The sequence below is a fragment of the Rhinopithecus roxellana genome, chromosome 19 (genome assembly GCF_007565055.1).
Source record: "Rhinopithecus roxellana isolate Shanxi Qingling chromosome 19, ASM756505v1, whole genome shotgun sequence".
Taxonomy (NCBI): domain Eukaryota; kingdom Metazoa; phylum Chordata; class Mammalia; order Primates; family Cercopithecidae; genus Rhinopithecus; species Rhinopithecus roxellana.
Window position 1 is genome coordinate 81,588,233 of NC_044567.1, and position 16,290 is coordinate 81,604,522.

General features: G+C 47.7%; 1 protein-coding gene across 6 annotated transcripts in view; it reads left to right on the forward strand.

Moving 5' to 3' along the window:
• ARSG (arylsulfatase G) overlaps positions 1 to 16,290 on the forward strand; it is a 169,059-nt gene that overhangs the window by 64,972 nt on the left and 87,797 nt on the right. For 5 of the 6 annotated variants that reach the window (XM_010353110.2, XM_030924212.1, XM_030924208.1 and 2 more), the window contains exon 3: positions 15,338 to 15,525. In XM_010353110.2, coding sequence (XP_010351412.1) covers positions 15,338 to 15,525 — 188 coding nt within the window. Of the gene's footprint in view, positions 1 to 3,590; positions 3,647 to 15,337; positions 15,526 to 16,290 lie in introns of those variants that run through there. The other variant, XM_030924211.1, reaches the window with a different exon arrangement.

Consider the following 16,290-nt stretch of genomic DNA (forward strand, 5'->3'; position numbering starts at 1 on the left):
ATTGGCATATCCTGGATCACCTACAGCAGGGTTTCCCAACCCCCAGGCCACTGGTAGCGTCCATGACTTGTCAGGAACTGGGCTGTACAGCAGGAGGTGAGCAGCAGGTGAGTGAATCTTCATCTGTATTTACAGCCGCTCCTCATCACTCGCGTTACCACCTGACCTCCACCTCCTGTCAGATCAACAGCGGCATTAGATTCTCACAGGAGTGCAAGTCCTATTGAGAACAGGGCATGCAAGGTATCTAGGTTGCACGTTCCTTATGAGAATCTAATGCCTGATGATCTGTCAGTGTCTCCCATCACCCCCGGATGGGACCATCTAGTTGCAGGAAAACAAGCTCAGGGCTCCCACTTGTTCTACATTATGGTGAGTTGTGTGATTGTTTCATTATATATTGCAATATAATAATAATAGAAATAAAGTACACAATAAATGTAATGCATTTGAATCATCTTGAAACCATCCCTCCCAACCCCTGTCTGTGGAAAAATTGTCTTCCATGAAACTGGTCCCTGGTGCCAGGAAGGTGGGGGATAACTGACCTACAGTATAATAACCAGGATTCTCTGGTTGTAAGTGACAGAAACCCAACTCAATCAACCTAAACACAAAAGAGGCACAGGTGGGGCTCTTGAACTAAGCCCCTGAGAGCCTCCGTTTTTTTCTCTGTGCTTCTGAGCCAGTTGGCCCATTCTTTCAAGTTCCTCCATGTGATAGTCAAGGAAGCCCTTACCCTTCTGGGGTTGCATGCTTGTAGCTTGATATTCCAGAGGGGGAAGAAAGAGCTCTTTCTCATTCTCTGGTTCAGAAAATTCCAAGTTTAAATTCACAATAGCCCTGCTTGGCTTATGGGTCACAGGCTAGTTCACTGAGGACAGAAGGTTGTGCTAGTGTGATTAGCGTGCAGTGGAGTCCTGTACTGCGTTAGTATCCAGGTGGGACATGACATGGGAAACTATCATTAGGTCTCACCAGGTAGAGTGCAGGACCCGAGCTGCTGGTGGTGGAGAAACAGTGTTCGTGAGGTCTGGTATTATACCCCAGGGCAGTGATGAGACTAGGCAGACATAACTCTGCTCTTGTGGAACTCTAACCTGGATAAGGGAGCCAGCAGCAGCAAAAAGACAAATCCCTGAACAAGATAAAGTCAGATATGATAAGGGTTAGGGACAAACTCGAACAGTGCTGCTGCGGGTGTAGCCAGGTCCAGGAGATCTCCCCAGGAGGCAAAATGAGAGCTGAGGCCCAGTTGACCAGGAGGTGCCAGCCCCGTGGAGACCACAGCAGAGTGATTAGGACAGAGGGAACACAAAAAGGGCCTGAGGCCAGAACCAGCTGGAAGTGTTCTACAAAAAGCAACTCAGCCGGGCACGGTGGCTCACGCCTGTAATCCCAACACTTTGGGAGGCCGAGGCGGGTGGATCATGAGGTCAGGAGTTCAAGACCAGCCTGGCCAAGATGGTGAAACCCCGTCTCTACTAAAAATACAAAAATTAGCCGGGCGTGGTGGCGCATGCCTGTAGTCCCAGCTACTTGGGAGGTTGAGGCAGGAGAATCGCTTGAACCTGGGAGGTGGAGGTTGTGGTCAGCCGAGATCATGCCGTTGCACTCCAGTTTGGGCGACAAGAGTGAAACTCCATCTAAAAAAAAAGAAAAGAAAAGAAAAAGCAACTGACCTTGTCTGGCTGGAGGGGAGAGAGCTTGGGGAGAAGGGGGTTGATGCCGAACGGGGTCCAGATCACTGGGGTGGCGAGTTCCCACCTTTCCCGTGTCGTGTCACACCTGGAAACTAATGATACTTCTTGTGGTGGGTCGGGGTGGGTTGTTGTGCATCAGGGAACAGGCGTCAGCAGCCCCATGAGTCATGTGGAAGGAGTGGCCGGAGAAAGGGTGGATGCTCCACAGCAAAACACAACTGATGGCGGCGATAGTCAGTGCTCAGACAACAGGCGGATGTCTACATGAGACATGAAAAGGCTGCGAGACAGTTTCACGTGCTTCTGAAGTCAAAGTCAAGGCTTATCCTCCTGGAGGGTAAGGAAAGATTTTGTGACAACAGTAGGTTCTGAAGGACAGGTAGGAGTTTGGAAGGGCAAGAAGAGGGTAATGCATTATTTAGCAGAGATACAACAGAGCGAACGTGTTGTGTTGGAGAGTTGAGTGGGGTGTGGGGGAGGGAGGGATTCCAGATGTTCCAGGAAAAAGAATACTGTTGAGCTGGACCCTGGAGACACGCAGGGAGGTGTACTGATTTCTGAGGCCTACTGTAACACAGTACCACAAATTGAGTAGCTTACGACCACCAAAATGTATTATATTACAGTGCTGGAGGCTAGAAGTTCAAGATCAAGGTGTTGGCAGAGCCACACTCCCTCTAAAGCACTAGGAGAAGTTCCTTCCTTTCCTCTTCCAGCTTTTGGTAGCCCCAGGTATTCCTTGGCTTGTGCTGGCATCATTTTCGTCTCTGCCTCTTTTTCTTTTTCTTTTTTGTCTTTTTCTTTTTGAGACGGAGTCTCGCTCTGTTGCCCAGGCTGGAGTACAGTGGCTCAATCTCTGCTCACTGCAACAAGCTCCACCTCCCTGGTTCACGCTATTCTCCTGCCTCAGCCTCCCAAGTAGCTGGGACTACAGGTGCCCGCCACCACACCTGGGTAATTTTTTTGTATTTTTAGTAGAGACGGGCTTTCACTGTGTTAACCAGGATGGTCTCGATCTCCTCACCTCATGATCCGCCTGCCTTGGCCTCCCAAAGTGCTGGGATTACAGGCGTGAGCCACCGCGCCCAGCTCTGCCTCTTTTTCACATGGCCGTCTTCCCTCTGTGTGTCTCTGTGTCTTCATAGCATTCTCTTCTCTGTGTCTCTCTGCTCTTCTAAAACAAGGACAACAGTTACATTGGATCAAGACTCACTCTACTTCAGTATGATCTCATCTTAACTTAAAATTACCTCTGCAATCACCCTATTTCTAAATAAGTTCACGTTCTAAGGTATAGGGGTCAGGACTTCAACGTATCTTTTCGGGGGACGCAGCTCAACCCCCGGCTAGCAGCCATGGCTCAGAGGCTGATAGGTAGGTTGAGCCAGAGCACGATGGGTTCTGGTGGCTGAGACTTGGGGCTGCAAAATGGCATGACCAGTCGGCGTGCTAGCATGGGTTAGAGGGAGTGTGTCAGGTGAGGGACAACTCCCATTTGATCCTGGGTGGCGTCACTGGGAATGAGGAGGATCGGAAGGATGCAGGAAGTAGCAGGGAGACTTGAAGATAACGCCTCAGCCTCTACTGCCTCAGTGCCACTGCTTGACCAGGAGGGAGTGATCATAGCTTTTGGAGGGAGAACGCTGAGTTTGGTTCAGTGCATGTTGAGTCTGAGTTGACCTGTGACATACGTGTAGCAGTGAACATGATGCCAGGATAGCACCAGCAGCATCTAAGTGCCACTCACCCAGAGTTCCATCCACTCACATCCCGCTCACTTACTGCCCCTCCACACACTGAGATGTTCTCTTTCTCCCCATTTAGCTGGTGATGGCAGTCATCACGTTGCCTGCCATGAATTTTAAAAACCTACTCTGTGCTGGATGCTTTGCTAATTACTTTATGTACATCGTCTTATTGAATTCTTCAAATAACTTAATGAGGTAGGTCTGATTATACCCATTTTGCAGAAGAAGATAACTGAGGCTTAGACTGAGTTACCTGTCTAGTTTCACACTAGACAGAGTTGGGGCTGTATTTGGACCCAGGCTTGTTTTCCCTTGCCTTTAATTTTCTTGTCACTCTGCCTCCCATAGCACTTTCTTTGTATTTCTCAGATAGGGCTCATCTTATTTTCTCTTCTTATCCACATATGACAGTTCTGCTAGAGTGTAAGCTCTTTGATGGAAAGGGCTGTAGCTCCCCAGCTAGCTCTGTTGTGGTTGGTTGAACTCGACCAGGAGCTTGTAGGTGAAAGGTTTGAGATGGCAGGTGATATGCATGTATCTGTTTGGAGGCAGAGAGATGAACAAAGGGAGGGACGTCCAGTGGTGTCTTCAGGTCTATATGCCTAGCTGCTGGAGGGATGAAGTCATGGGGCCTGCAGAGAGCCCAGCTGAGGAAGCCAGTGTTGATGCAGGCTATGGCTTTCCCAGCAGACTGGAAGAAACAGGTCTCACCAGATAGAGTGTGGGACCCGAGCTACTGGTGGTGGAGAAACAGCCATGAGGTCTGGAATTATACCCCAGGGTAGTGACGAGACTAGGCAGACACACCTCTGCTCTTGTGGATCTCTAATCTGTATAAGGGAGCCAGCAGCAGCAAAAAGACAAATCCCCGAACAAGATAAAGTCAGATATGATAAGGGTTAGGGACAAACACAAACAGTGCTGCTGCGGGTGTAGCCGTGTTCGGGAGATCTCCCCAGGAGGCGAAATGAGAGCTGAAGCCCAGCTGACCAGGAGGGGCCAGCCCCGTGGAGACCAGAGCAGAGTGATCAGGACAGAGGGAACACAAAAAGGGCCTGAGGCCAGAACCAGCTTGGGGTGTTCTAGAAAAAGCAACTCACCTTGTCTGGCTGGAGGGGAGAGAGCTTGGGGAGGAGGGATTTGATGCCACACGGGGTCCGGATCACCAGGGTGGTGAGTTCCCACTTTTCCCCTGTCATGTCACACCTGGAAACTAGTGATATTTGTGTCCCTTTCCAAGGACCTCCACTGAGGCTGGCAGTGGAGGGCTGTCTCGCATTGTGCTGTAAGGGCACTGCTTTCTGTGGAGCTGGGCAGGGAACAGACAGAGCCCACACTGGGCAGCTCTGGTGCCTCAAGTTGCCCCAGGCCCCACCTGGCTGCCCCAGGGGCTGAGAAGAGCACAATCTCAGAAAACCTATGGCTCATTTGGGCCTAACTGTGCTCCAGCTCCCCTGCTGGGAGGCTGTGATGGAGGGCCTGTAGGCTGTGCTAACTTCGAATTTGCTTTGACTGCAATAAGAACCCATTAAAGGGTTTCCAGCCAGGGACAAATCGCAGGGGTGTCTAATCTTTTGGCTTCCCTGGGCCGTGTTGGAAGACGAAGAATTGTCTTGGGCCACATGTAAAATACTCTAAAATTAACAATAATTAATAAGCTAAGAAAAAAAATCACACACAAAAGTCAATGTTTTCAGAAAGTTTATGAATTTGTGTTGGGCCTCATTCAAAGCTGTCCTGGGCTGCATGTGAGCATGCTAGGTGATCATCATTTTTAAAGACACTGGATGAGGTGGCTCACTCCTGTAATCCCAGCATTTTGGGAAGCCGAGACAGGTGGATCACCTGAGGTCGGGGGTTCGAGACCAGCCTGGCTAACATGGTGAAATCCTGTCTCTATTAAAAATACAAAAATTAACTGAGTGTGGTGGCGTGCCCCTGTAATCCCAGCTACTCGGGAGGCTGAGGCAGTAGAATTGCTTGAACCAGGGAGGTGGAGGTTGCAGTGAGCTGAGATTGTGCCACTGCACTCCAGCCTCGGTGGCAGAGTGAGACTCCACCTCAAAAAGAAAAAAAAAATGATTAAAGATGACTTTGGGTGCCCCATGGAAAATGAGGGGAGGGGGAATTGGAGACAGGAATCGGAAGTGGGGAGTAAGTAGGGCTGCCGCTTATAGCTGGGGAGACTGTACATTGCTCACCTCTGGACTGTGGTGTGAATGGTGGCCCCTAGGGTTGTTCGACAACCCTGGGGTCTGGGTACAAGGTGATGGTAGCTTGGACCAGGACATGAGCAGATAGATAGATGGAGAGAAATTGATAGATTCTGGATATATTTGGAAGTTGAGTTGATAGGACATGCTAATAATTTAGCCGTGGAGAGGGAGGAGGGAATGAGTGAAACCTAGGATGACTGTGACTTGAGTGACAGGGTGGGGTGGTGCTATTTACTGAGAGGGAAGATTGGTATAGGAATAACTGGCATGTAGGGAAAAAATCTAAAGAAGGCCCAGATAAACTTGCGGAAACTGGCAAAGGAAACCACCACATGCCACATGGGAGCACTGTCTGGGGCCCTGAGACCAACGGGTAGTTCTCTCCTGGCCTGGGAAGCCCATTGGGCTGAGAGGTCTAAGACAAGGCTGATGGCACTGTGTAGGGCTAGCTTTAGGGGCAGTGTGGCCTGGGCAGTTGCACACTGTTAGACCCTGTGCTTGGTTGCAGGCTTTGCTGTCACCGTCTTAAAATGCTTAGTGATTCTTGAACCAGGGACATTGCATTTTCTTCCTCTTCTTCTTTTTCTTTTCTTTTTTTCTTTTTCTTTTTTCTTTTTTTTTTTTTTTTGAGACAGAGTGTTACTCTGTCACCCAGGCTGGAGTGCAGTGGCATGATCTCAGCTCACTGCAACCTCTGCCTCCTGGGTTCAAGCAACTCTTGTGTCTCAGCCTCCCAAGCAGCTGGGACTACAGGCGCCCGCCACCACGCCCAGCTAATTTTTTGTATTTTAGCAAAGGCAGGGTTTTACTGTGTTGCCCAGGCTGGTCTTGAACTCCTGAGCTCAGACAATCCACCCACCTCAGCCTCCCAAAGTGCTAGGCTTATAGACATGAGCCACTGTGCCTGGCCTGAGCCTGCATTTTCATATTTTACTGGGTTCCATGAATTATGAAGCTGGTTCTGCTGTGGTGGATAAAGAGATGACACCAGTAAGCTTGGGCCAGCTTGTACAGAGCTGCAAATTCTGACCGAAGTGAAGCCAGGGGCAACAGATGCTTATGACTTAATGTATGTGAAGTGCTTGGAAAAGTGTCTGGATTAAAGTAAGTGTTTCATAAATGTCAGCTATAAGAGTAATAAGAAGGCTGGGCATGGTGGCTCACGCCTGTAATCCCAGCACTTTGGGAGGCCGAGGCAGGTGGATCACGAGGTCAGGAGATCGAGACCATCCTGGCTAACACGGTGAAACCCCGTCTCTACTAAAAATACAACAACAACAACAAAATTAGCCAGGCGTGGTGGTGGACACCTGTAGTCCCAGCTACTCGGGAGGCTGAGGAAGGAGAATGGCGTGAACCCGGGAAGCAGAGCTTGCAGTGAGCCGAGATCATGCCACTGCACTCCACCCTGGGTGACAGAGTGAGACTCTGTCTCAAAAAAAAAAAAAAAAAAAAAAAAAGAAATGTCAAATGATAATTACATGGAGAAGAGGGACCCCGCTTCTGTGTGGGTATTGGGGTGTGGCAGATAGGTTGCAGGAGGAGAGATCAGGGAGGATGTCATCGAGGTGCTAACATTTGAACATTTGATCTAGGCCTTGAAGACAGCTGGGATTTGCCAATGCACAGAAGGTAGGATAGTGGAGAGAGATGTTCCCAGTGGTGAGAACAGCATGTGCAAAAGCACAGACGCATGGGAGTAATGTGGTGGTTTGGGAGCATTGGATGTGCAGGCATCAGGGGCAGCAGATAAACCCAGAGAAGCAGTAAGAGCAAGATCATGTTTTTCTTTTCTCTTTTTGAGATGGAGTCTCACTCTGTCGCCCAGGCTGGAGTGCTGTGGCGTTATCTCAGTTCACTGCAACCTCTGCCTCCCCATTTCAAGCAATTCTTCTGCCTCAGCCTTCCAAGTAGCTGAGACTACAGACACCCACCACCACACCTGGGTAATTTTTGTATTTTTAGTAGAGACGGAGTTTCGCTATGTTGGCCAGGATGGTCTCGATCTCCTGATCTCAGGTGATCTGCCTGCCTTGGCCTCTCAAAGTGCTGGGATTACAGGTGTCAGCCACTGCGCCTGGCCTTCTTTCTTTTCTTCCTTTTTTTTAGACGGAGTCTCACTCTGTCACCCAGGCTGCAGTGCAGTGGCATGATCTCAGCTCACTGCAACCTCTGCCTCCCGGATTCAAGCAATTCTTCTGCCTCAGTCTCCTGAGTAGTTGGTACTACAGACACCCGCCACCACACCTGGCTCATTTTTGTACTTTTAGTAGGGACGGGGTTTTACTGTGTTGGCCAGGCTGGTCTTGAACTCCTGACTTAAAGTGATCCACCCACCTTGGCCTCCCAAAGTGCTGGGATTACAGGTGTGAGCCACCACGCCTGGCCAAGATCGTGTTTTTCAATAAGGGATTGGTGTGATCAAATTTGCATTATGGAAAAATGTTTGGGTTGGGTGCGGTGGCTCATGTCTGTACTCCTAGCACTTTGGGAGGCCAATGTGGGCGGATCACTTGAGGCCAGGAATTTGAGATCAGCCTGGCCAACATGGTGAAACCCCATTTCTATTAAAAATACAAAATTAGCTGGGCACGGTGGCACGCGTCTGTAATCTTAGGTACTCAGGAGACTGAGGTAAGAGAATCACTTGAACCCAGGAGGCAGAGATTGCAGTGAGCTGAAATTGCAGCATCACTGCACTCCAGCCTGGGCAACAGAATAAGACTCTGTCTCAACAAACAAAAACAAAAACAAAAAAAAAAAAGAAAAAGAAAGAAAAACATTTGTACTAGCGTGGAGGGTGACGTGAGGTGACAGGAAGATCAGGCTCCTGTAATGACTTTGACTCTAGCTCCTAAGGACCTCCATGGAGGCTGTGATCGTGGGTGGCAGAGAGGAAGGACAGATCTGGGAGAACTGATAGAACTTGGTGACCACCTGACATGGAGAATGAGCGGGAGTGAAGCATCTAGACAGCCCTGATGGGTTCTCTACTGGGATGTGGGGTGGGTGGTGGTGGCACTGCTCCCCGGATGGCAGATGGGAGCAATTTTTGGAGGGGAAGACACTGAGGGCAGCCCTGGATTATTGCGTTTAAGGTGCCAAGAAGAGATGTCCGGGAGGGGAGGGGAGCGAAGGTGGTCTCCGCACGAAGTCCGAACTGGAAATACGGATTTGGAGATCATCAGCTTTTAGGCATTAGTTTAGAGAGTGGGGCTGTCTGAGACTTCCCAGAGTGTGTGAGTGGACTAGAAGTAAAAAGAGGGCTGGGGAGGGAGCCTGGGCACATCCAACATCTTAGAGATGGACAAAGGAAGACAGCCCCACAATGGAGGGAGAGCAGCAGCCATCAGGGAGGCCAAAGGCAGATGAAGACAGGTCTCCTGGAAGGTGAAGGAGGAAGGTTTCCAGAAACAGGGTGCCATTCGGATGATCATGACCCTGAACAGGCACCTGGAGATTAGGAAGCTAAGCAGAAACTCCTCTATTTTATTTATTTATTTATTTATTTATTTATTTATTTATTTATTTATTTATTGTTTTGAGATGGAGTTTCGCTCTTGTTGCCCAGGCTGGAATGAAATGGCACGATCTCAGCTCACTGCAACTTCCGCCCCCTGGATTCCAGCGATTCTCCTGCCTCAGCCTCCCGAGTAGCTGGGATTACAGGCATGCGCCAACACACCCAGCTCATTTTGTATTTTTAGTGGAGACAGGGTTTCTCCGTGTTGGTCAGGCTGGTCTCAAACTCCCGACGTCAGGTGATCCACCTGCCTCGGCCTCCCAAAGTGCTGGGATTACAGGCGTGAGCCACCATGCCCGGCCAGCAGAAACTCTTCTTTCCAAAAGCATACATTCCTAGAGTCCCAGCAAGGTTTGCTCCAGGAAACTTTTGTCTTCAGGCAGGTTTCTGAGGAAAACCCATAGGCATTCAGGTGCCTGGTTTTTCTTTAGGTGGTTTTTAAGGTATAAAAACCTTGAAAAGCTGGCTTCCCTGAATAGATCATTCCAGTGTTGTCATCTGATTTCAAGAGGCCTTCCCCAGGTCCAGTTAGTACTTTCCTCAGTTCACATTGAGCTGTGTTTGAAGATGTGTGTGTGTGTGCATGCATGTGTGTTGTATACATGTGTGTTTTTAGTGTATGTGTGTGTCCCACACCTGTCTTTGGTCTCAAGGTCTCTTCTCATGCCCAGGCCAAATTCATTTTTCTCTCTTCCCTTACATTAGGCCAGGGGGACTGGGCACATTTTCCCCTCCACTTTAAAACTTCACTTTATCTCTTGGGGATTTCCTCCTTCCAAGACTGGCCGTGGAATGGGCGAGTCTCCCCTGCCCCTTCCCTTCAACTTTCAAGACAAGCTTCTGGAGTTCTTAGTAGAGGCAGCGTGGTTTAATGGCACCTGCATAGGATTTGGAATCAGGCCTGAATCCCAGGGTGTGCCCTTGGATACCTGACTGCATAGTGCCACGGCCAGGAACATGGACTGGATTTGCCTGGATACAGACTGTGGCTCTACCCCTTCCAGCAGTGTGAGGCAAGGTCTTTCATCTCCCCCTGCCTCAGTTTCTTCATCTATATATGGGAATCCTTATATGAGCCCATCCTAGGGCTCTCCCATGAGGGGCATTTAATGCCATTAAATGATTTAGCATATGTAAAGCGCCCTGTTCATAGTTCAAGCTAAAAACTAGCTGTAACTATTCATTGTAAAATGGAAATGACCTCCTTGGACATTCATTTGAAAATGAAACTGGAAGGTCATTGGGACCGTTTCTTTGCTTCCTTAACATGGATTACAGGGTCTGCCCCTAGTAGCTATTGCTGCTCAGTAAATATTTTTGGAATGAGTGAAATGATAAATGAATCCCTTTGTTATAAATCAGTAGCTTTCTCTCCTGAAGACCTCCTGACAGCTACTTCATGGGCCAAGGCCCCTTCCTAAGAGGTTCTCTTTGAGCATTTTCTTCTGTCTGTAGGATTTTTTTTTTAATTGAAGTGATATATACATAACATAAAATTAGCCACTTTGTAGCTGGGCATGGTGGCGCGTGCCTCTATTACCAGCTACAGCTCTCAGTCGGGAGGCTGAGGCGGAAGAATCCCTTGAACCCAGGAGGTGGAGGTTGCAGTGAGCCGAGATGGCACCACTACACCCCAGCCTGGGTGACAGAGCAAGACTGTGTCTCAACAAGAAAAAAATAAATAAAAATTAGAAAAATATATATATAAAAGAGGAATAATATTCTTCCATATGCTTATAATACTGTTATTATACTCAGAAAATGAACAAAAATTCCCTGATTTCTTACATTGGGTCTGTATTAAAATTCCCTTAATTATCCCCAAATGTGTTGTTAGTTTATTTGAGCTGCAGGCCAATCAAGGATCACATATTACATTTGGTTTTGTCTCTTTAATGTCCTTTAATGTAGGTTACTACCCACCCCAATCCCATTTTATCCCATGATACTGACTTTTTGAAGAGACTAGACCAGTTTTCTTGTAGAATATCAAGATACTGGTTTGTTAAATTACTTCCTTGTGGTATCATTTAATTTGTTTTTCTATGAGCTGTATTTCCTGTAACCTGGAAATTAGATCTAGAGGTTTGATTAGATTCAGGGTAAATGCTTTTGGCAAGAATCCTTGATTTTATAAACTTCATCTTGCATCCCATCAGGAGATGTACGAGGTCAGGGTACCCATTGTGCATCACACTAAACTTAATCATTTTATAAGGTGGGGATCGCCAACTCTGTCCAATTTATGATGCTCCGAGGTTGACACTCTGAACAACCACTCCCAACACATCCACTGATCATCAGTTATTAGCTGGGAGATGTGTTGGTTTGGCTGCCCCCATAGAAAAAAAAATAGATGAGGGTTGGGTGAGGTCGGGGGGGCGGGTTGCAAAAATGGTGATTTCCTGAGCCTGCCATCCCTTCCCTGCGTCCGACTGCCTGGCGCATGCTTCTGAAAAGGGGTGCTTTCCCTCATCACCTAGTGATGACTATGGTCCTTCTAAAGTGTCAAGATGAATATTTAATTACGAATTTTTAGGGTGTGGAATTGGCATAACATGCTTTTCTAATGGTGGTAAATGAATTTTTCTGAGTGTCAGTATGGACTAATGGATTTTTATTTATTCATGCCTTCAATCAAATACACTAATTGTTCTTGTGTGTGTGTGTGTGACCGAGTCTTGCTCTGTCTCCCAGGCTGAAGTGCAGTGGCGTGATCTCGGCTCACTGCAACCTCTGCCTTCTGGGTTCAAGCGATTCTTGTGCTTTAGCCTCCTGAGTAGCTGGAATCACAGGCATGCGCCACCACGTCCTGCTATTTTTTTTTGTATTTTTAGTAGAGACGGAGTTTCGCCGTGTTGGCCAGGCTGGTCTCGAACTCCTGGCCTCAAGTGATCCACCCGCCTCAGCCTCCCAAAGTGCTGGGATTACAGGTGTGAGCCACCACGCCGGGCCTAATTGCTTTTTGATGCCCACATTGTCCCAAGTTTGGCCAGCAGGAGCCCCTCAAAGTTGGCTCTTGGGTCTTTGCTTCCTGGCACAAGCAGATGTCCCAGATTCCCCTGTTACTTCTCCTTACTCAAATCTGGAATTAACTATTTCTCCAAGGAGATCCGATTCCTTTTATTGCAGGATGGTGTTTAAAACAAAGATAGGGGTGTAGCGCCCTCATTGCTACAGGAGTGTCAATGATTCTAGGCTCTTTCAGCAGATAGTAGCTAGAAGATCGATCGATCTATCTGTCTGTCTGTCTATCTATCTATCTATCTATCTATCTATCTAGCTAGCTAGCTCTGTGTGTGTGTGTGTGTGTGTATATATATATATATATATTTTTTTTTTTTTTTTTTTTTTCTGAGACAGAGTCTTGCTCTGTTGCTCAGGCTGGAGTGCAGTGGCACGATCTCAGCTCACTGCAAGCTCTGCCTCCCGGGTTCACGCCATTCTCCTGCCTCAGCCTCCCGAGTAGCTGGGACTACAGGTGCTCACCACCATGCCCGGCTAATTTTTTTGTATTTTCAGTAGAGATGGGGTTTCACCGTGTTAGCCAGGATGGTCTTGATCTCCTGACCTCGTGATCCGCCCTCCTCGGCCTCCCAAAGTGCTGGGATTACAGGCATGAGCCACTGTGCCCGGCCAAGGAGATCTATATTTTTAAAAATCATGAGTTCATAATGACTTCTACATTAATTTTAACATTATAGGTTTTTTATTATCTTCTTGTATTTTATATCTTTACCTTTTACCCTGGAAATCTTGGTTCCTGGTTAGAAACATTAATATAATTACTTGTTTGCTTTACTCTACCATATCACATAAAATAGTTTCAAATCCTGAACCCAACATTGCCACCAATGGAACAACTACTGAGTGAAGTTTGAGATTTTTTTGTGGTTCTCTTTGTCCTTAGATTATATCCCATTAATGTTGTAGAGCCAGAACACTGGGTGCTAATATTACTTGAAATGATTCTTTCCTCTGTGTGGTCATATTACTGTTTATTATATGGTTAGATTTATTTGTTTCAGCGGGTTTTTTTTTTAAATTATAGGGTCTGCTTGTTTTTCCCTTGTGGTTTAATTCTACATTTTGGCCATATCAAACATTTGCAAGGTGCAAAAGTCAAACTGTATAACAACGTAGTCCAGAGAATCTTGCTTTTCCCCTCCACATACTGTTTCTCCCTCCCCTTGGGGGAAACCATTCTTTTATTAGCTTCTGGTGTATCCTTTCAGTGTTTCCTTTTGCAAAAATAAGAATATCCTGCTGTTCCTCCACCAGGAATGCCTGTCCTTGTGATTTTTGAAGTGTTCGTACAGTCCCATCTTTTAGATTGATTCCAACCCTCCGTGCCACTTCCTCTACGGAGATTTCTCTAATCCTTGGACCGTCATCAAGTTCTTTCTCCGTATCTCAATCCTAGAGCATTCCTTATCTCCATTTCCTGTGGCTCTATCCATCTATTTGGGTTTTTTTTTTTTTTTTTTTTTTTTTTTGAGACGGAGTCTCACTCTGTCACCAGGCTGGAGTGCAGTGGCGCTATCTCGGCTCACTGCAAGCTCCGCCTCCCGGATTCACGCCATTCTCCTGCCTCAGCCTCCCGAGTAGCTAGGACTACAGGCGCCCGCCACCACACCCAGCTAATTTCTTTTTGTATTTTTAGTAGAGACGGAGTTTCACCGTGTTAGCCAGGATGGCCTCGATCTCCTGACCTCGTGATCTGCCCTCCTCAGCCTCCCAAAGTGCTGGCTAATTTTTTTAAAAATATTTTTGGTAGAGACAGGGTTTCATCATGTTGACCAGGCTGGTCTTGAACTCCTGACCTCAAGTGATCCATCCACCTTGGTCTCCCAAAGTGCTGGGATTACAGGTGTGAGCCACCGCACCCGGTCCTAACACATCCATTCTCTCTATAAGGAACATCAAAGCCTTTGAGCGCTTAGGAACACTACGCAGCACGTAGACACATCTGGGGGCCATTTTCCACAGTGAAACCACCAACACGAAACACAAAAATGCAAAAGCTGTGGCTCTAAATAGACTGTGAGGACATTTGTTTACAGTGTGATGTGAGAGCTGAAACCAGAAGGGAGAGGGTCACCTTGTTCAGCCTCCACTGAGAACGTGTGCGCCAAAGCTACTCAAACGTTTTGCAGGTCTGCCTATATCCGCGAATGACCCGAAATCACCTCAAGTATTGATTCTGAGATTAAAAAAATGCAACGTTAGTAAGTAGGCACATTTGAAATGTGGAATCTTCGAATAAATAAGATTGACTGACTTTGTTGGATTAAATCCATTTGAATGAGTTGTGGAAACTTGGACTACTTGTGTTACCTCTCTGGGTTTCATTTTCCTGAAACCCAGAAATCCTATTTCCTTTTTTGTTTTGTTTTGTTTTCTTTTTTGAGATGGAGTCTTGCTCCTGTCACCCAGGCTGGAGTGCAGTGGCATGATCTTGGCTCATAGCAACCTCTGCCTCCTAGGTTTTTTTTTTTTTTGAGATGGAGACTTGCTCTGTCGCCCCGGCTGGAGTGCAGTGGTACGATCTCGGCTCACTGAAAGCTCCACCTCCTGGGTTCACGCTATTCTCCTGCCTCAGCCTCCCGAGTAGCTGGGACTACAGGCGCCCGCCACCACGCCCAGCTAATTTTTTGTATTTTTAGTAGAGACAGGGTTCTACCGTGTTAGCTAGGATGGTCTTGATCTCCTGACCTCATGATCTGCCTGCCTCGGCCTCCCAAAGTGCTGGGATTACAGGCGCGAGCCACTGCGCCTGGCCATCCGCATCCCAGGTTTAAGCAATTCTCCTGTCTCAGCCTCCTGAGTAGCTGGGACTACAGGAGCATGCCATTGCACCCGGCTAATTTTTAAATTTTTAGTAGAGATGGGGTTTCACCATGTTGGCCAGGCTGGTCTTGAACTCCTGACCTCAGGTGATCCTCCCACCTCAGCCTCTCAAAGTGTTGGAATTACAGAGGTGAGCCATCGTGCCCAACCAGAAATCCCATTTCCTGACCTGTCCCATGACTGGGTGATCTTTGATCTTTGAGCACTGAAATCCCAGGAACTGAGTGGTCATTGCCTTTTCTTTTACTCCGGCTTCCTGTGGTTGGTGCGGTCCTGACCACTGTCCTTTCCCTGCAGGTTTGTGGATTTCCATGCAGCTGCCTCCACCTGCTCACCCTCCCGGGCTTCCTTGCTCACTGGCCGACTTGGCCTTCGCAATGGAGTCACACACAACTTTGCAGTCACCTCTGTGGGAGGCCTTCCGCTCAACGAGACCACCTTGGCAGAGGTGCTGCAGCAGGCGGGTTACGTCACTGGGATGATAGGTAACTCTGGGCCCCGTCTGCCTGTTGCATTTACTGCAGTGGCAGTTGCCTTGTGTTTGCAAATCCCAAACATACTGCCTGTCTGCTTTCCTGTTCATGTCTTGCTATGTAAGTTAGGGATGCTCTCAGCTATAAGGAACTGAAAAGACCTAACAGTGAATTAAAACATACATGGAGCTGTTTTCCTCCCATTACCACAAGTTTTGAGGTAAGTGGTTGCTTTCATTAGTTCAGCTGCTCAAAGATGCTGCCGGGAGCCAGGTGCTCTCACTCCATCTTTCTGCTCTGCTGTCTTTAGCATGTTAGTGTTTTGTGTTTGTCCTCATGCTTGCTGCCTCATGGCTGCCATCCAGCGACTTTAGGCCCCTGAATCATGGTTTGGCTCAAAGAGGGGAGAAGAGAAGGGAGGTGGCTCAGCTCTGCCCGCACCCCAAGAATTGCACTTACATCTTATTGGCTAGAGCTGGGTCTTTTGGCCACGCCTCACTGCTGCACTCCCAGATTGAGAAACTGGGGACAGCATTGTAGTGACTGACTTGAACTTGGGCATGGTAATCTCCCTCCCTTTGAACAAAACCACAGTTCTATTAGCAGGATACATGGGACATGGGCATTGTTGGGAGACCAGCAATGTCTGCCATATTGCCCAATGACTTCCTCTCCTTTAAAACATTTTTAAGGCATCTCTTACTCAGCATTTCTTATGTGCTAGGCACTGGGCTGAGTATTTATTGGTATGAAGATGATTATGTCCCCCATTGTATT